Source organism: Camelus ferus, chromosome 3 (genome assembly GCF_009834535.1).
Source record: "Camelus ferus isolate YT-003-E chromosome 3, BCGSAC_Cfer_1.0, whole genome shotgun sequence".
Taxonomy (NCBI): domain Eukaryota; kingdom Metazoa; phylum Chordata; class Mammalia; order Artiodactyla; family Camelidae; genus Camelus; species Camelus ferus.
The window spans coordinates 64,633,190-64,654,682 of NC_045698.1; the positions used below are offsets into that span (position 1 = coordinate 64,633,190).

At 33.6% G+C, this 21,493-nt stretch overlaps 1 protein-coding gene across 5 annotated transcripts in view; it reads right to left on the minus strand.

Annotated features, from left to right (window-relative positions):
* Positions 1–21,493, minus strand: part of TTC37 (tetratricopeptide repeat domain 37) — a 134,881-nt gene that overhangs the window by 22,776 nt on the left and 90,612 nt on the right. For 4 of the 5 annotated variants that reach the window (XM_006194506.3, XM_032476249.1, XM_032476229.1 and 1 more), the window contains 14 exons: positions 21,264–21,342; positions 21,114–21,175; positions 20,940–20,996; positions 19,427–19,495; positions 17,723–17,797; positions 16,983–17,124; positions 14,802–14,895; positions 12,532–12,609; positions 10,262–10,386; positions 9,300–9,423; positions 6,308–6,529; positions 5,397–5,469; positions 2,929–2,982; positions 2,636–2,747 (listed from right to left, as the gene is read on the minus strand). In XM_006194506.3, the coding sequence (XP_006194568.3) occupies positions 2,636–2,747; positions 2,929–2,982; positions 5,397–5,469; positions 6,308–6,529; positions 9,300–9,423; positions 10,262–10,386; positions 12,532–12,609; positions 14,802–14,895; positions 16,983–17,124; positions 17,723–17,797; positions 19,427–19,495; positions 20,940–20,996; positions 21,114–21,175; positions 21,264–21,342 (1,366 nt within the window). The remainder of the gene's footprint in view (positions 1–2,635; positions 2,748–2,928; positions 2,983–5,396; positions 5,470–6,307; positions 6,530–9,299; positions 9,424–10,261; positions 10,387–12,531; positions 12,610–14,801; positions 14,896–16,982; positions 17,125–17,722; positions 17,798–19,426; positions 19,496–20,939; positions 20,997–21,113; positions 21,176–21,263; positions 21,343–21,493) is intronic. The other variant, XM_032476261.1, reaches the window with a different exon arrangement.

The following is a 21,493-nucleotide window of genomic DNA, read 5'->3' on the forward strand; positions in this document are numbered from 1 at the left end:
AAAGTTTGAGTCAAAGGAAAAGCTCAAGACAACTCCATTTTACTTATGTTCTAAGAGTCAAGCATGAAAGTCACTTTATCATTGCAAGTGAAGCAATTAAATGAGTATATATCTCTTCATTCATTTGCTCTTTTCCTCCTTCCTTCACATCTTGATAGTAGCTTCAGGAGAAAAGGGAAAGCCTGGTATCAGTGGGTTGAGGAGGTAATAACAGAGATTATGAGTATAGACTCCTCCTTTCATGAAAGTTAGTTGTGAAAAGAAAAAGGGGATTGGGATTTGGAACTTAGGTGCTTTTTCTTATTTGTTTGATCTTTTATTTCATAAATCATATTTTGCAGGTTAATATTTACATGGTTAATATTTTAGTGCTGCTATCCTTAAAAAATGGTAATTTTTAAATCCCACAAGGGGTGCTGATTAACAATACAGTCACTTAAACATAGGTTTTTGCTCTAGTTTTATTTTTTTTCCTTACCTAACTGTCCCATCCAATATATATCTCCTATCAGATGTTTAAAATATATATCTGTTTCATTTATAGATGGTCAGTATTACTGCTAATTGTACAAAAATCATTAGAAATCTTATGCAGATGAAAAATTTTATAAAAAATTAAATATATACCTTCATATTACAAAATAATTTCTGCCCAGATGATGACTACCTTAGTTTAAATAACGTAAGATATAATCAAATCCAGAAAAAGGACCATTTCCTAGAATTTATGATGAGATCTGATTACTATATAATGAAAGGCATATGACTGAGTCTTAGATTAGGGTTTTAGGTCTAACAATGCCACTAATTAACTGTGCAGTAGCTTTTCCTTTGGGACTCATATTTCTATAAAATAAGGCATCTGAATTAAATGATGGCTCAGGCGCCCTCAGGTCTAAAATCCTATAATTCCAACTGAAGTAGACTCAACTTCTGAATATTGACCTATTTCTAAGATTAAGTGAACAATTCATTTAAGGATCTTAGGGTATTCTATAGCTTAGATTTTGGGAGAGGGGACTGACATTAGCTGCAGCAATTTCTTGCTATAATTCAAAAGAATTGCTATTTTCGTTAACTCTCCTATAGATGATTAGGTAACTCAAATTCTCTATGAAACAAAGTGATAATGTAAATATTATTTATATTTTTATATATATATATACACACACACACACACACATATACACATGCATAAAGTAGAAACCCCAAATTTTTAATATAGTTTCCTAAAAATACCTTTTAATAAAACAGAAGCACTAATCTAACAGAAACTGGATTTCTTTCCATCAGTTTTAAATTACTGGAATTATATTTAAACTTCTGAAACAACTGTACTTTGTTTAACTAAAGGTCTACAAAGGCTAGGTGTACAGCTATTACACATAACTACAATTACATTCACTTTCACTGGATTCCAAAAACAAGTCTCAAACAAGCACTCATCTTCATTGATCAGTTCCTGCTTTAAGTTTCTTATATGATGACTCTGTTTCTTTGTGTATGAATTTTTCCAAATATGGGAAAATCAGAGAAGATGATTAAAGAAGATCTCATCTGGGCAATCTCACCTCTCTAAAGTATATGCCACTTACACAATCAAAAGTTAACAGATCTTCTGTCATGCTAGATCCACAGTAAAAATTCGAAGAGTGATTCTATACCTAATACTTGCTTAAGGACACCTTTTAAAATCAGAAATTCACCCAATATATAGCACAGACAAAACCAAATGTTTAGGGTTTCTTTTTGTTCTATTTCAAAAATGAAAGAGAGAATAAACAGCAAGACAATGGTCTGTTTACTTGTTTTATAGAATAATCTCTGAAGTGTAGTTCAGATCTTTACCATCTATTGTAAAGATAGCATTTACCTGTTCTTTGTACAATGTGTTTCCCCAGTCGGTGGCCAAAAGCAATAATATTCTGATTTAACTAAAGTCTGAAGTGCTCTGGCGGAATATATTGTTTATTGCTATATATCACATTAAAAACAAAATTATATAAAAATACATCCCATAATCCTACTTTGCTAAATATTCCAGTCCTCTAAAGTACTCCTCCAGTGTGGTAATGGAAGCACGCTGATGCAGTCCAAACGCAGTTCCTTGGTACCTTTTGTGACCAATGGCAAACAAGCAACTCATCTGGTTACAACTAAAGACAGGCTAGTCCAGTGAGGCCAGCACCTCGGCAGTTCTAGCAGTTACCACAGAAGACATCGCTCCACTCTTCAAGGAGCTTATCACACATAAAAATAACTAAATTATGTTTATTAAATAACTTAGTAGCTATAGATAAATCTCATAAACAAGACTGATAGAAAACAAATAAAACTACTTCTTGAAAATGTATAATTCAGATTTTCAATAATGGGTAATAAAGTATTTCTAAACAGATAACCCTTTGAGCCTACTTCAATAGCTTATTATCTCTTAATTATGAGAATTACTATCTGATATTAGATACTAGATATAAAATAAAAATAATCTGAATGGAGATAATCAAATAATATGCAAAATCTTAAAATATTTTAAAATCCCTTTATTTCATAAAAATACAAACTTTGCCTCTATAAGTCACAAATGCAAGATTGACAGAGTCCTAAATAATGAAATAGATTATATTATATTCACCTGGAGAAAGGAGAGCTGCCTTTTGAATAGTCTTTAGTGCAGTATTTTTTTCATCTTCTGCTGAATTGCTTCCCGTAGCCAACTGATTGACTGCAGTGTACAGTAACGCCTTCTACATAAGAGAAGGGAAGGATGTTAACCAATTCTCTCTATAGTTTCCTGACTTTCAAAGTGACTAAAAGTAGGACTATATTGGATATGATGTGACCCTAAGCCTAGGAAGAAAAATTACTCTTTCATCAATAATACTATTTAACAAGTAGAACACTTCGTTTGAACAGGGGCAAACTAACCTTTCCATGATTTGAGTCCAGGATATGAGCCACATTTCCTGCTACTGCACCTCCCTATAATAGTAAACAAATGATTACTTAGATAAATGCATAAACTTTCACAAAAAGTGAAAACAGACTGATAAATCTTTACATTAAATCATTTGAAAAGTTTGCTTTTATCACATTCATAACCCCTAACTTCTTAAGTACCAACTTATTACTGCTTTAAAAAAAAGTTTAATATTTTTATAAAAGAAAAACCTTTTTCTACTATGATCATTTCAACTCTGTTCTTTTAAAATATTCATTAAAGATCCAAAAGTTACATGATTTTACAGTGGTAACAAACAAATATATAATTTTCTAACAAGATACAAGAGTGTGAAACAAAGACTGAATGAGAAAAAAAAAAAAAACAGAAACCACAAAACTTATTGTAAGATAAATATGGCTTCACTCCATGAAAAACAGTATTTTTAAAATGTCCATAGTCCCTAGTAAAATGAATAACTAAAGTTCAGAGCATCATGAAGCTTGTCACTGCTTTAATAATCAACTCAATATTAAAAATAAGGAAAATATATACAGCATTGTGGTTTTCACAAAGTTGATTTGAAATCCTTAATTTTTAAAAATTCCACTAGACATTTTACCTAGAAAAGTGAATTATAAGAATTATTTCATTTTAAATTAGAAGTATCCTATATTCTTTATCTCATAAGTGTATCAGAAATGTTTTCAAAATCGTATTTAGCATATAAAGAATGTTAAAAATAAAAAATTTTTAAATTTCAATATAAAGCAAATAGAAGATGGATTAAAAAGAAGAAAGACAACACAGCAGAGCAGGAGGATTCAAGAGTTAGATCTGAGAAAAACCATCACCACATCTACTAACTGTGATTTTGCTCAAGTTATTTAATCTCTATGTCTCAAGCGTCCTCCTCTGTGGACATTAATTGCAGCTATTTCATATTAAACGACAAAATATATAAAAATACCTAGCATAATAGCTGGCCCATAATAAGTACTTCATTCCAGTGTCTAATAATCATGGTCTTTTAGGTTCTGTGAACAAACTCATTCACTGAAAAGAACTAAAAATGTAGGAAAAAACTATGCTACTCAAAGTGTGACCTGTGCACCAGCACAACTGACATTCTCCAGGAGGTTGTTAGCAATGCAGAATATCAGGCCCCACCCCTGACCTGAATTAGAATCTGCATTTTAACAAAATTATCAGGTGATTTCATTTGCACATTTAAGTTTAAGCACTGGGATAAAATATAAAAAGCATGTATTCTTAAAAGCACTAGAAAGCTGACAAGATATTAAGGACTTACCAAGCCAAAACTAAAAAGGAAAACTGGAATTCACAGAGGTAAGTGAAGGAAGGCAGTTCTGCATTTGCAGATCCTAACAAATTTTAATTTTCAGTCTGAAGGACTTGCGGGCTAGTGGGACAGAAATCAGAGCCCAGGCAGGGCTCACACAAGGAAGGAGTATATAGGAAATTCATATCAAAATAAGCTAAGATACTTGACCCTCCCATCAAGGTGCTATACACTCAGATTAAAAGTGAATCAAAAGTAAACCAGGATTCAAATGACCTTGAAACCCAGGCACATAGCAACCTGCTTGGTCCAGAAACCTCAAGCTATAAATCTTTTTTAAGGTGGTTCCAGATTGGTGAAGCTCACAAACACCTGGTAGAAAAAAGTACAATTTCTTTCTGTAGAATTATACCTCAATTCTAGGCCTCAAATTATTTCCACAAAAAAAATCTACAAGCTCACCCAGTCAGGCAAACCAAGAAACAAAGCTAGTATGAAAACCAGCAGAAATAATAAACAAAAAAAGATGCACACAGACTTAAGGCACTGGAATTATTAGACGTAATAAGTGTTCAAAACATATTAGCTATGACCATAATGTTTACCAACTACTTATGTAAACTATGAATGGACATATTACACACAGAAAGAGGTTAACAAAATACTTTATAGACTCCTGAAAATATCCGGCTGTTATGAACTAAAATACAGTGAAAATCCCTTTTATTCTAAAGAACATCAGTGACTTCATGTTTAGATTCACATTTTCAGATAATTTGCAGTGTTCCAGTGCTTATTTTCTTACCTTCAAGAAGCTTTTAAGTAAAATTATCTTTTGGGATTCAGAGACACAATAGCTAATGCTTACTAAATGGCAACATTACAAGCATAATATTATCACATAGCCATTAACATGTTCAAAAAAGTCCACCTCCTTCTCTCCATTTTCTGTAACACCCAGAGCAGTACGATAGCACATGGAAGAAACTCAGTGTACTACTGATAGAAAACTTCATTAAAGAATAGAATTCCCTTGCTATATTAGTTAATTATTTTCCAGAATGCTAATGCTAATACTTTAAAATTATATTATTTACCACATCACAAGTTATTTTATCTTTCTGTCAGAATTCAGGACAGAAAGATACTCACTTTTGCATTTCGTTGAGCATGCTGGGCAACCACTCGGGACAACAGAGACCAAAGAGCAGGGTCAGCTGGGTTACTATAAAGATGATAAAAAAAAAATAGAGGGCTTAGAGATGTTACTTTAATAACAAAAAAATAAAAAAAAATCAACATTTTATTTAGTACCTAACTTTAAAATCTTTTAGATAATCTTAATTCATAATGTAAAACAAGTTCACATGTAATATAATGTAACTGTATGGACACAATTAGTCCATGTGTGGTTGAAACTGTCTGAATTTTTAGAAAACATACTTTTATCTCATATATACACCTATAGTCTTTATTAAAATAAGAAGGAAAAATCAGCAATGTGATGATTACAAAGCCATGATATCTAATCAAGAAAGGTTAAGGAAATTTAATATGTTATATTCAAAGAAAACACACAGAGATGAGAATGGTGGAAGGAAAATAAACTGCAGACATAACACTTTACTGCTGAAAATAAAACAAATAAATAACCACTACTGCTAATGATGACAGCTTTCTAAATTTTGCATATATTAATGGATGTTTGAGTGACCAAAAAATTCCTAAAACCATCAAACTTGGAAAGTATCAGATAACAAGCTGACAATATCACACACTTGAGAATTTGTAAGGGCTTTCATACTAAAACAAGGTTTGGGCCTTAATCTGAATAAGGGAAAAATTTCTGTTCTCTTGTCTTCATTAACCGAATTTTTAATTTAAATCATTATAGGTGAAATAACTGTGTACGGTTACCTGGTCCTATGTACAAATTCATGAAACCAAAATGTGGTTTCCAAATATATACACCTACCTCATTGTATAGTCTTAATAAGGTCCAAATCTCAAAGACAAACTCATTAAGCATAATCAGACCCTGAGTGCACAAGTACAGAATTTACCTGTGAACAGCTTTAGATGCCTGTCTCTGCACTGCCACACTGCGGCCTTGCAGTGCATAAACCGCTGAAGTAAGAAGGCACCTCTGATAATCATTGTCTTTCTGTTTGACGTGCTTCAGTAACTCATTAAGTGCAGCTTTGGACAGTGTAGCATCCTGCACTGCCAATCCTAGAGCACACAGGGTTTGAAGGCTTTCTGTGGTTGGTTCCTTTAAGATAGAGCTGTAAATGTATTTTTAATTGCCTATTAGCCATGAGTACAATAGTGTGAAACTATTAAAACATACTTAACATTTAGTAGGAAAAACAATTTACTTATAAATTCACCAAATGATAGCCCAGCTTTTAAGATACATATAAAAGCAAATTCCTTGGTTTCTAGGAACAGTAATTTCCCTAAATTTCTGAAGCAGTTAAAAGTACCAATGGCCTTTCACAGAGTATTAACAGCGAAATTCCTTTTCTGGTCATTTTATCTAAGTTTAGAAACATATATACATCACAGTCTCTTTGGATCTCAGTTCTAGATAAATAATTAGAATAGTTTTACTAAAATCTCTAGTTTCGAAAAAATCCTAGAAGGTATAAATTATACAATGGAAAACCCTTAATCTAAGATCTGATTTTTTATCATTCTCAAAAAGCTTTTTCTTACTGCTCTGTGATGCTATATATAGTAAGTATAAATACTACCTATATCTACCAAGTGGTATATTTGTAACAGAAGGAGAACTTAAATTTTGTATGTAAAATCAGCTTTTTTTCCCCTTCTTCAACTGTGCAATTTGATTTAGCCTTACAGAAGTAAAAGTCAATAATGTTTAGGAATCCTTATTAATTTAAATGAAGAAAACCTTAGCTCCCTACAAACTTAGTAATACTTCAGATAATAATTACAAGTGTTGTACTGTAACAAAACAAAGGAATTTTGAAAATCTTTGAAATAAAGTTTATTAAAATATAACAGAAATATTTATTACATTATAAAATATCACATACCTACCACTATGTCTTTCTATTATTTTTTGAGAGGGGTAAGCAAACTGCTTAGAATTTGATTTTAACAAACATGTATAACATGAATTTTCATGGGCAGCTCTAGAGTACACAGTACTTAAAGCATCCACAGTAACTCTCTTTACGATAAGGGCTAATAGATATAGGCATTCAAACAGGGAAGAATATCAGTCACAGTCATTTCCATCAATACAAATCAAGCATACTGTAAGTTGTAACTTAAAAAAAAAGCAAATACTAAAATATAAATTCCAGTACTAACAACAAAGGAAGAAATTCTAATTTGTGCCTTGACCCAGAAAGGAGAAAAACGTACCTACTCTCGTATTTATTAATACACAAAATCTAAATTATAATCAAATGACTACATCCCACTAAGTTAACATGTGCTGAATGTGCAGTACCTTCATGTTGTCCTGTACCATGTGCTAGGGATTTTATATGTAATTATTTAATATCATAAACTGTATGAAGTTGGTAAGCAATTTTTTTCCCCTTATATGTTGAACTGACTCATATTCCCCTTAAATAAGCACCTAGGACATTGCTTAGTTTCTATCATACGAATGCCAAGCACGACCAATTCAGAATTGGTAACTGTATTTTTCACAGAAAGGAAGTCAAAGAAAAGAATGCCAAGGAGCAGGAAAGGGAGCAGTTGGTAGTGTTAAGTTTAAAAGATGACATGCAGAGAATCAAAAACAAAGAAACATGAAGTAGATAAAATATCTAGCCCTGGATCCAACACCACAAAAAAAGAAGATAAAGGTTTTCCCTCATAATAAAAGGGGAAAAGAATAAGACTATATTCTATCACTTTTCTCTACTTCCACTAATGTTACTGTTTTAAATAGTAACCCAAGACTAATCTAATTGTGTCTAAATTGGGGTTGCTTTTGTTCTTGATACCTGCAGTAATACAAGGGCATCTTTGATTCTTCTCCCCAAGCCATTTGCAGCTTTGGGTTCTCTGAATGTTACATAGCCATATATTCACATTACATGAGTGCATCCATGTAAAGTGATAAGATTTTTTAAAAATTTTGATTGGTTTTCTCAAAATAGCTAAAAGGAGGAGAAATAACTGTTTATTTATTATACAAGAAAATTACTTTAGTCAGGATGGGACAAAAGTATCACAATGAATACACAAATACAGAGCTTATCCTACAGAAGTCGTTCTCAACTAGTACCAGCTAATCATTTCCCTGCCCCCACCGTTGGGTGGGGGAGCATAACTGGAGATATATGGAGACACTTTTAGTTTTCACAATGATTGAAGAGTGCTATTAGCATTTAACAGATGCGGGACAAGGATGCAATCTCGCTGCAATAGGGAGGCAATTTTGTACTATGAGGATTCATAACACTTAAAATGCCAATAAAGCACTCATTGATAACCACTGTCTCAATAGCATTTATTAATCATCTACTACTTTTGAAGGAATTAAGCTTTCACAAAAGAGAAAAAATTTCAAGAAGTCAAAAAAATACCACATAAATAACCATAGATATCAGACGATGTTGTTTTAGTAACAGAAATCATATAAATAGTTATGTTATATTGGGTTTTTTTTTAAAGACTCAATTTTAACTGAACTTTATCAGGTAAACCTGAAAAGGGAAGAGGAAAAAAAAATCTCTCTGGGAACCCACAGGACCAAAACAAGCCAGTTACGGCTGCCTTAATAAAAATTTCAAGATCCTACCAGATTAGGTGATCAATTACTCTTTTTAAAAAATAAATAATACACCCAGAGTACAAAATGACTTTGAAGAATTGGATGGATCCAGGACTAAGATTAAATCATAATCTCTAGCTCTAACTGTGACTATTCAAAACCAGGTAGGTCCAATCCCTTTTATTCACCAAAACATTCCTAAAACATTAAGAATGTCATTTTACGTTACTCTAAATTTTCACCCAATATTTAAGGATCTGGTCATCTTAAGTGTTGATGTTAACTATACATACCATTTAAATAGCAACGTCTTGGCTACATCCACTTTTCCTTGTTTATATTCCGTTATTGCCAGAGCTGTCAAGATATGGGCTTTGTCTTGTTCTGATTCAACAACAGACAAGGCTCTCTCATAGGCTGTTACACAGAGTCAGAAACAAAAGCAAAACAATGTAAAAGCAACCCTGATTGACAAACTGGGGTTTTTCCTTTCCTAATCCTAGCTTTCAAAATAGTCTAACTAAAATTATATATTATTCCTTTGTTCTCAAGTGAATAGAATAAAAACTCATAAATAACATAACTTGGTTTAGCTGTTTCACAGTGATTCTGGGGATATCATTAGGATTATTATGTGCCATTTCCCAAACTGCATCTTCTGAATCTATAGAGAATTCTGAGTCACTAACATTAAAAGAATTGGAGGCCTACAGCCATTGAGATATCAACCAAATCCCCATGAACAGAGCAGGAACTTCATTAAGCAGTAGATACTTACAATGAGCTGCACACACATAGGTTTGGCCCATTTATATGGAAATGTACTCAATAAACATTTCTGGAGAAACCAAAGTATATTATTACTAACAATGGTTGAGGTCTTCATTTATCAGAAATGTATACTGAAACACTGTGGAACAGTAAAGACCAGCTTTCAAATGCTACATTACATGTACACCATCAGAGAGCCTGGGCCTCAGTTTCTTCATCTAAATAATAAAGATAATACTCAGTTCACAACACTGCTAAATGATGACATTATTATGGTGACTATTCATCATAATAATATACTAAATGAGGGAACAAGCTAAAAAATACCTAGTATTTTTCCTGACTCCTAGTCAGATTTTTAATAAACACTGCAGCACCTACCCCCATCTTAATATCACATTTTTCTGTATATAAGCTTATCATGATTAAACTCTTCTCTGGAATCTGGTAGGATGTACCCTTTAGCTTTAAGCAACATACTTACCTTTGCTACTCTCTTTGTACAGACCCTTCATAAATAAAGCCAATGCAAAACCTACGATGTCTTCTAATTCCTCAAGGGGCGTGGACTTAAAAGCCTGGATAGCTTTATCATATTCACCAATGGAACTAAGAAGCAAAACATAACTTACTTTTAATATCAAAAATCACTTTCATTTATCAAACTACGGAGATATCATCATACCAAGGTTCTTTAAACAACCTACTCATTTAACATGTTAAAGCTGTAGAAAAGACTGACATTAAAATAGAAGGCATATCACTTATTTCAAATAGGGATTTAACTTCACACTTTGTTTCTTTTAAATTACATGTGAAAATGACCAGTTCTGCCAAATTACAGTGTCTTTTTTTTTAACAAACTTGAATTAAACTCTCAAGTTATCAAAATAATTTCAAGTTGACTTTTATAAAGAACTCTAATTTTTTAAGCTTAATACACTAATTAAATATTACCCTATGAGTACAGTTCTAGCATCTTTGACAAGGTTAACAAGTCATAAAATACCCAGTCAGAATCAAACCTAGCCTTTGTATAAACTGTTTTTAACTGCACACACATTTTTGGAAGGCATATAGATACACTAAAATTTCACAGACAAAACTATACATCATCTTTTCTGTATTTAATAGGAAGAAAAGTAAAAATTGTCATATATGATACTAACATAGAATGCACAAACACACAAATACTTGTTCTGTTTATTTAAAAATGAAGAGAAGCTACCATCAACTGGAACAGAATCTTTGAGATTCTTATTTCTGGCATCTATCACTGTAATCAGAAGCTGTTTCTATTTTTAATGAGTTATTGGAAATCTTTTCATAAAATCTTTTTAATCTTGGGGGGAGGTGTAGGTGGGAGCTAAAAATACAGGCAATCTTTGCTTCTAAAATTAGTTTTATGAAGGTTAAAGAACTTAAACATCAATAAACTCAAATTTTGATAAATATTTTAATAAAGGGAAGAAGACTCCCTTAGATTATTAATAGATACATACATATATATTACAAGTTTTTTTTTTTTAATGAAAACTATCTTCAAACTTTTGTAGAGAAAACTATGGAACTAGAGAAGAGCACAAGGGGGCTTCAACTTTATTTGTAACTTTTTTCTTTGAAAAAGAAACCCGCAGCCTATTAACAGAATTTTAGATCTGTTCTGAGTGCTGACTTTTCATTAAATTATGCTCCACACTCTATTACTGTATTTGGCATGTTTAATATATTTCATAATAAAAACAAATTAAAAAGAAATCAGATGACCAACTTTCAATGGGAGGTATAAATTTTCTTCTAAAACAGTTATATTATATGAAACATCAAGCTAAAGAGAAAGGATATTTTGTTCCATACAGTTTCTTACAACATATTTATCTTCTGCTACAACAAAATCTTGGAAGTCTAAGAACTCTACCAACTCCTAAACACACAGCTTAAAAGAATTAAAAGGAGAAGCAATCAAAACAGGAAAAATTTTTTGTCTATAGCTCTGATTCAGTTACATGGTTATAAAAGAAAAGAACTGGTTGGCTACCCCAGATTTCTACTATGCAGCTACTTAAAAGATGTAGGTACTAATCCCAAAATATCAAACTATAGTTCTAACAATGTGTCTCAAACTGAACAATCAATTTGGGGGTAGCTCTCAACTTGAGGAATCCCTCCTTACTTTGAGCCAAAAAACTTCCTGCCATTAACATGTCTGTTCTCCGGACCTAGTTCTATCTTCTGAAATAACTGGTTTCCAATCTTTTTCTTTTTTTAATCTTTTTTTTGAAGTTAGAGATCTTTGAGAAGCTGAAGTTAAATGGCTCCCTCCCCACCCCTAAAATGCACACACACACAAAATTTTGTGTACTATTTCAAAAGGGTTTCTAGACCCTTAATTCCATCCCCAGTTTTAGAATATATGGCAAATCAGAGTAAGTCTAATCCTCTTCCAATTAACTAGGCTTCTACTAGTAGAGACAGTAACTACCTGTCTTCCAAATGTTCTCCTGTCTAGTCCACAACCATCAGTTCCACAGCTGCTCCTCACGAAGCACACTGGGGTTCAGTGTCCTTACAGGGACAGGAAACTGTTAAAGCAGCTTGGTGCGGTGGGAATTACGTATTCCAGGGAATGTCACCATCCTACTCATCTATACATGTCTCTCTACTCTAGAAACTGGACATCACCTCACCAGTCCCATAACTTTCACCAGGAAAATGTAACAGATTCACAGAATTAATGGGAAAAAATATACTTACCATAACAATCTGCCATAATTTCTCATTGTAACATTGTAAGTATCTTGGTCTTCTGCAGTCTGTAACAACAAAATTGCCCTTTAAAAAAAGGACAAGTATTTAAATTATCCACGTGCAACAGCATTCTTTTACTCTTCCTCCTTAACTGGATCTACTAATTCTACTAATGGTTTAACTAGTTCCATACAGCTTACTCATATTTTATTAAATTGGTACCACAAACGTACTTTTAGTTAGATTTTAGGTTGTCAGGAAAATAACTTTAATAAAGTGACCTCTTAGTAAATGAAATCATTTATCATACTTGATTTCTAAACAATCCAAAAATTCTAATCTAAATATGGGAAACAACTGTATTGATGTTTTAAAGTTTTGAAATACTTGAAGTATATAGAATCTGAGGTACACAGACACCCTTAAAATTATTTATATACTAGTAGTTTGAGGTAGGAAGCCAAGAAATGGAGTGCTCTCATGTGCCTTTACCTGTTACACACAGAAAAATATTTAGGCTACTCTGAATTCAGAGAAGGGAATGAGTCACCAGGAGTCCCAAGAGGCTTAGAATAAACACAACATGCCGACAGCACATATTTTTACCTTCTCATGCTTAGTCCCCTGTGGGCAAGCAGGGAAATGTCTCAGCAACTATAGGAGTCAGATATAAGACTTTCTGCTCTTTGTTTTGTTTCGTTTTGTTTTCTGTTTAAAGATTAGCCAGGGAGAAATACCTATGAAAAACTTTTAATGCCCCTAAAGTTACATGAAAAACAGAAATTTGGCAGAGAAGTCTAATAGATAGTAGTATAGAAATAGTATTATATTAAAAATTAAACCTCTAGTTAGATTTATACCTAATTTGTAGTTTCAAGTCTCCAACACTCATTTAAGGCAGAAAACAGTGATGATCAGTCAAGAAAAAGTGGTGCATATCCCAGTGACTGGGGAGTTGCCATTTTAAGCAAAGCAGCATTAGACTCATGATATTTGCAATTATAATGTACGCTCCACAAGAGTAGCAAGCATTCAAAAGCTGCTTAATGTTCTCTGAAAATCGTGCTCACTGCTGTATTCTATCACTTTTATACAGTTTCTTTACTGGTAACTTTATTGTAACACTGAAAGAAACAGACCTCTTTCCACATACACCTGGCAAAATAAGCCTTGACTGCACAGCCTCCAGCACCATCTGGTGATGGCTTCTCTGAGCGCCTGAGGGATCTGTACACGATGGCAAGCATCTGGGACACATCTCGGTTATTTTTTTATCTAACAAGTCTTCTTCCAAGTATCTACTTGTTTAGATTTAGGATGATGATGTGCCTCAGAGGTGAGCTAATCAGGTCTTTTAACTTTTTAACTAGTACTCACAAGACCAATAATTTTCTTATTCACAGATCAACTGACTTGTTGAGAATGAAACTTCAAGTTGACCTTCATTTCCTCGCACTCTCCTGGCTGGTCGTCTCACCCGAGCACGCAGTCCTTGCCTCCTCAACGTGCCGAGTCCACCCCGTTTAGAGTACTTGCTCTCGCTGTTCCCTCTGCCTGGAGTGCTCTTGCCTTGATAACCCAATGGCTTGTGGCCTCGCTTCCTGCAGGCCAGACTCAGCCGCCTCCTTAGTAAACCTACGCCTCTTAAACCTATCTCAAATTCCCTATTTGCCTGTAGTGTCTGGCCCTTTACTCTGCTCTGATTTTCCTTCTTAGCAATTATTACCATCCCAGATGTTTATTAGCTTACCATGTGCCTCCCCAACCAGAACCCGGGCTCCGTGAGAACAGAGCCTATGTCTGTGTAAACTCACAGCTACGTTGCCTGTGCCAAGAACACTGCCTGGCACACAGCAGCTCAACAAGTATTTACTGAATAAATAAGTACTATATGGTAGATATTAAAGTGATTCAAACCAATATATAATGTTCTCATTTCTCTCTGAATAAATACATACATTTAATAAAGCTAGACAAAGTCTAAAGGGATAGATTTTTCTAAAATAAAATCCGAGGGTTTTTTTAAATTTGGTTCTTGTTTTTTCTTCTCTCTCTCTCTCTTGCTCTCACAGGAGGAGCATAAGAAATCAAATTACAGCTGAAAATTTGGAACTGCATCTTTTTACCTTCAAAGATGTAATAATAACAGATAATGAAAGATCAGGAAAAGAATCAGAATATTTTATCAGTACCTTCTTCATGAAAATGAGACTCTGTTTTTTTAAAAGGGCCAAATGACAAATAAGGGTCAAATTTCAATTAAACGGAGTCTTTACCTTTGGTATGCAGCTGCTGCTTCCTTTTTCAGTTGTAGATGTTCATTTAAGTAACCCAACATTGTGAAAGCTGGAGCATAATTCTGAATTCTTTCTGGAAATCCAAAAATATCTTTTCAAGTGCATGATGGTTGTGTTTGTAAAATACTAGTTTTACTTTCAATTGCTTCAAAATCTTAAACACCAGATTATTTCCTGATTTCATTGGCATTGCTAAGAACAGTAGTCTGATTTCATCATGACTATAAAATACCAATCATCATTTTACGACTCTTTAAAAGTATTGAATAACATCTATAGTTATGTATGGTTTCTACTTATGTTTTAAAGTTTAAATATTTTTATTTCCAAGGATACAATAATTTGAAATTGTAGCTCATGTTAAAACTAGTCATTTGAATTACAAGGAGATTCATTCTTTGGCTAATCACTTAAACCTTTCTGTGATTAAATTTAGTAACAATTTCTCTTGGTGGTTCTGCTTCAATTTCCATGTTTTAAAAAAAAATTCAGTATTGTACCCTAGAAACAGAAGATGATTTGAGCCCTTTCAATGCAGTATTTTGAAATTCTAGTATCAAAACATATCATGTATCTACTAATGAAGAAAGAAATACATCTGATGTACTTAGTTGTATTGGGAAGCAAGCCTTCAAATTCTTTAAACTGTTAAACAAAGTATAGTATAACCACATCTTATGTGATGGTTAGGTTCTAATGTCAAAGCATAGTGTGAAAATCACATAGTCAAAATGATTCTTGAAAAATCCTAAAGTCAGCACACAAGGACAGGTCACCACACTGAGTCAAGCTGAGTAAAAGATCTATGCCCTCCATCCACACTCACTCTGAGGCAAACAGCAGGACAGACGATTCATCTGCATTCTCTCTTGTCCACTGCCCTTCTTTTTTCTGCTTCTAACTTACTTTTTGGCCAAGTACACATAGTTAAATTCGATAAATAAATATATGATATGGCTCCACTACAGACTCAAAAATCTAGCTATGCATAATTGTCAGGGAATGATTTGTTCATGTTCCAGGTATCTGAATTTTGCAGAAAGCTAAAGCTTTACCTCTTTATATAAATCCTTTACAAATGTTTCCCATCTGTAAGGAAACCTATCAAAATTTCTGATCATACACTTTCTCAGAGGCTCTAGATATTCACTAGTCATTCCTTTTGGCACATTGCATAACATGTTAATGTCCCAAAGTGCTGATATCTGGAAACTGCCTTCTACTCAAGTGCCCCAGCCTCAGTGCACGAGTGTTACCATCCTGCATATTACAGTGATGAGGCATTTTCTCTCCCACTTTTCAGTCTGTCTGATTCTTCAGATTATTCAACTGTCAATATTTCTGTTAAACTCCTAGCTTCTTTATTAGAATTTTGTCAAGGGACAAATAAGATGCTAGTGAAACTAACATTCCTTGAGCATCTAGGATAGGCTGGGTACTCTGCATAACGTTTTGTATATATATCTCATTAAATCCTAAGCAATACATATTTTCACTCTTGTATTATAGAAGGGAGGACTGAAATTCAATTTGGTAAAAAGCCCAAGATTTCATTTGGCTAAGTGGTGGAGCTGAGACTGAAACCCAATGTTAGTTTTATTAAGGAAGAATGGAAATTATTACACTAGACGGTTAATAAAATTTCAGCATTCTGTCCTTTTCCTAAGCCTAAACATATTTTTCCAGTATCTTGAAGCAAGAGCAGGTGCTAAAGGGGGATGTTAAAGGCACTGGGTTTGGAACCTGAAGCATATAATATTCATATAAGTCTCACAACCCTGCAACCTCAGTATTGTTATCCCTACTTTTCAAGATTAAGAGATGCTAAGGGAAGTAAAATACTTGGCCTAAGACTGCAGAGAAAGTAAATCACAAAACTAAGCATTAAGGCCCATTAAGCTCCAAAATGCTTTCTACTACAGCATGGAAATCACTTCTATCTTGAATCATTAGGTAACAATAATTCTCATTGCTCATCTCATCAACAATCCTTACTAAAGTTTACTAACGCAGAATACTTGGTCACTGGTGAGGAAAGTGCAAATTCCTATCTTAAAGAATTAGTATTTAATTTGGAATTAACTTTAAATTTAATTTAAACTCTTTAAATTATTTTGACAGTTATTCATATATCTTGCCATTATATAACAGGTGCCTTACCTATGTATTTACTCAAAACAACCTGTGCTGCTGGAATTGCATTCATCTGGAGGATGTTGTACTGGTACAGCTCTGTTTCTCTGTTGCTTTTATCTTGCAATGTTGTACAGACCCAATATGCATAACCTATTGCTCCTTCAGTCTGTAAAAGTGCCAAAGTTAACATATGAACATAGGGTAATAAATATCCCAATAAAAATTAAGAAATGAAACAATGCACCTCAACACAGTAAACATTACATCTTAGTTTTCTTTAAGTCAACTGTTAAATGCCTTTAAATGAAGAGTTCCTATGATAAAATATAGCTAAGAACATAATTAAATCACTTGCTTCAAATCTAAGTAGAAGAATTAAATGGGATAAATACAGGGCAGAAAACAGTCCTGACGGGTGGGTTGGTTTGCTGCTTCTCAGCACCACTCCCATAGGTCAAATGAATAATTATCAATCAAAAGAATTCTAAAACGCTTTCATAAATAATCCAGAAATGTCAACTAAATTTAGTTTTTCAATCTCACTTTTTTTCCCCAGAGTCTCAGTTTCTATTCTTTGTGACTATTGCATCTATTAAATCCCAATGTCATTTATTCATCAGCTCTTGAAGTTCTCTAAAGACAGCAACCTGTTTCTAAGAAAGAATGGTGCTGTCATTAGCATCTGATACCACCATGTATTCATTTTCTCAACAAGGGTAGTACTTTATTCACTAATGAATTCTGAAGAATGAACAAATTCTTACATGCATACTGAGTTCTGTAGTGTGCCTGAAGAGGTCCATGGTGTCATAACTTCCAACTGTCTCTGCAATTAGAGCCTATAAAAGGAAAAAAAAGTTCTTAATGTGTTTTAATGGAATAATAATAATAAATGAAATTGTTTGGAAGAACCACTAGCTGTGCTTAAAAGCAAAGTTAATTTCTTTTTCAATCTTGGCTACCATGTTCCCTTGGCTCAGAGGACCAGAATAACTTGTTAAATTGGCCCTTAAGCTGACAGATGCTTGCAGAACTCCATTTGAAACAAGGCAGTGGTGGAAAAATCCACATAAAATTCCTCAGAACACTGATGAACTCCCTTCTCCCTTTCCCCTCACCCTTGATCTAATCATACTGGCATTTGTCTGAAGTAGAGTCACCTCAGATTCAACTGGAAAGCTTTTTAAAAAGGAGGTCCTCACTCCTAGAAATTCAGCTTCCATAGATCTCAGTAGAGTGTGAACATGTTTATTTTTAAAACTGTCTCAGGATTTTAAAAATTATATCTATGCTTTTGACTTTATAGATTATGTGACAGTTAAAATTACTTTCAAGCTTATCTATCTTTTATAAGAAATCAGGGTTTTTTTATGTATCACACATTACTAATTAAGAATTTAGTATTGAGTCTTACTTATATTGTCATCACTTCTAATTAAATCTACTAGTTACCTCCTGAAATAAATTATCTTTGAGAATAAAAAATAATTGAAAAATAAGGCAAAATTACTTAGGTAACTCTGATAAGCATCTAAGATCTACTGACCTATAGCCATGCTACTCAGAGTGAAGTCCCTGGACCAGCAGCATCCTCCTCATTTGGGAGCAGTTAGAAATGCAAATTTTGGGACCCCTTGGTCCAATGACTTACATAGAGATTACTGTAGTAATGCCACTGCCCCAATGCTACCAGTTGATGGGAGTAAGAGTTTGCTTTTTCCAACTCTGCTTGTTTTACTAATTAATCAGAATTGGACCCGAGGTAAAATACAATAAAAGATATCTAAACCCTGATGAATGATTTTTCAGTATGGGTAATGCTCCCACTACTCTCTGAACTGAAATAATGAACCACTTACTAATTTATTACCATTTCTCAACCAGAAGACCCTGGAGGCCAATCAGGCCAATCCCCTTCTTTTTCAGGTGAGAAAAATGAAATCCAGCAGTGGTATGCTAAGGTAAAACAGTCAGTCAGTGACAGACTCAGACTAGTAGCCTGATTCCTATTCGGCAGTACAAAAATCTAAACTATGCGGGTGGCGGGTAGGGGAGGAGGGTGGGCACTCATAAACAAGTACCAAATCAAACATGAAGATTTTACAGAAAATGAGAAAATGTAATCAAAATGATCTCTGTAAATGTTCATTATTTTTAGCAAATGTATGCTGAGTTCTGGGTTTATTTTTTAAGCATAATAATGTCAGACTGACGGTGCTCAAAGCCTCTCAAATCAAAGCTTAATCATTACAAGCTGTATGATCCTGGAAGTGATACCTGGCATCTCTGAGCTTCAATTTTCCACATACAAAGAGCCTAGCACAGTGACTGGCACAAAGTGAGCCCTCCAATGTTACCTGTTATCATTATTATCATCGTTGTTTATACTAACATGGTATTTATACCACTTTCTATTAATAGGTTATTTATAGCATAGGTTATGCATAAATATATGTTATACAGCTTACTTGTCCAATCCAGCATATTAAATAAGTTGGATCAAGGGACTGAGCCATTTTGAAAGCTTCATGAGCTTGCTAGGGGAAAAAGGCAAAAACAAACAAAAAAAAACCACACATCAACTCATTTTATAAACTTAATATTAAATTGCTTAGATTTAAAAAGCACAAAATAAAAGAATAAGAACAGTCAGATTTGTCACTGTAAATACGCATGAACCTAAAACTTCACTGCTGAAGCACGATCGGCAATGCTGAAAACAATGTTTCAGCTACACAGTCCTGGAACAGTGCTGGGCACGACAGTTTCTCTACAGGCTTAGGGATTCTGGTCGTCAATGAAAAGGCACTCTAACTCATAGTCTGCAGCCCTTTTAACCAATCACCCATCCATTTGGTAAGCCACAGGTCTGATGGAAGTAATTAGAGGAAACCTGTGTCTTTTCCCTTCTCTTTGAGCTTAACTGGGAAGATAACAACTAACAATCAATGAGTTCTGAGACACGTACCTGCTACTGGGTGACAAGGAGTGGTCGACATAAACCTGTGCTAAGCAGTCAGGGAACTTTCAAGATACCCTACTTGGACACACTAAGTTGCATGCTTTTTTTTTCTGCTACAGAGAATAACTTGCCATTATATGCTGCTTTATATTGTTTTCCCAATCTACATGTGGCAGGAAGTAGTCTTATTTTTCTTATAAAAAAGTAAGCTCATGGGCAGTAACTGTGCCATGCTACCACAAAACCACACTCACAGTTATTAACTAACACCTGGCTTTGTTTACATTTCAAAAATATATTTTCACATATTTTAAGATCCAAATTAGTATTTTTCTTCATTGAATTTACAATCTTCTAAAGCAATCTTTGCAGTGACCTAAGGTATCCCTGAGAATATTACTGAAGCTATTTTAAAAGGATGATATTCAATATACTGACTGAAACACAAAACAGTACAGATGTGCTATTATCTATAAACTTGTGGAAATTTCTAAACATGACCTACAGACATGCTCCCCATTACTATAGTTTCAATTCTCTAATATATAACTGTTCAAGTATGACAAATTACACCATGGCATGTACAGGGATTAGTATCTGCTAAAGCCAAATCTAAATCACCCAAGCAGAGGTTAAATTTCGGCTTCTAAAGATTACTAATCATTGCCCTTATTTTATCATACCACCCCCAGCACAGCCTATATGGGACTCCTCTTACATGTGAATATAAAAAGAAAAACACCCAAATAATTCACAATAGAATTGTTTTAATGTCTAATTGAAAAACCAACATAATTACAAAACCAGGAATTTCTTGTGGCAAGGACAGGAAAATAAACCGTACACATTCATTATTTAATAAAATAAACAATGTTATCAATCACTGAGCAGCAAATTGGAGAGCATACTAGATAACAATGTGCAAAGTATTTCTCCACAAGAAGTTGAGCTATTATGAAGAGATCATAAATAGAAAATGTTCTTTACTTTTAATACAACAAAACAGATAATATATTCACCTCAATTTTTTCACTTGCAAGGTATAACACTCCCAAGTTGGTCCATGCAGCAGCATTCTAAAAAACACACACATATACGAAATTAGGTCCCTTGTCCACAAGGCAGTCTCAGAAAATTATTAATACTAAATTTTGAAGTTCTTTTTTATAGATAAGATACACAGAAACACTCACAATTTGTTCTGACTGGATTGACTTGATAAAACAGTGCTGAGCAAGGGCATAATTTTCAATACCTGAAAAATACACACTTTGATAAAACTGAACTTCATTGACTGTAACAGACAATCTTCTAAAAATATTGAAGTGTTACTCAATTCTTACCACTATAACATGAAACTACACCAAGAGCATTCCAGTATAAGTGGTTACTACTGTCGAGTCTCACGGCTTTTTTCAGACACTGAAAAGTTAAATTAGACAAATTTTTATTTCCTGGAATATCAGCATTTATATCAAGAGAAATGTGGTTTTATGTAAAAACACTACAAGATTTACTTTATCAAAAACATCTTTCAGAAAAGCCCTTAAGTTTTAAAAAGTTTATAAAAAAT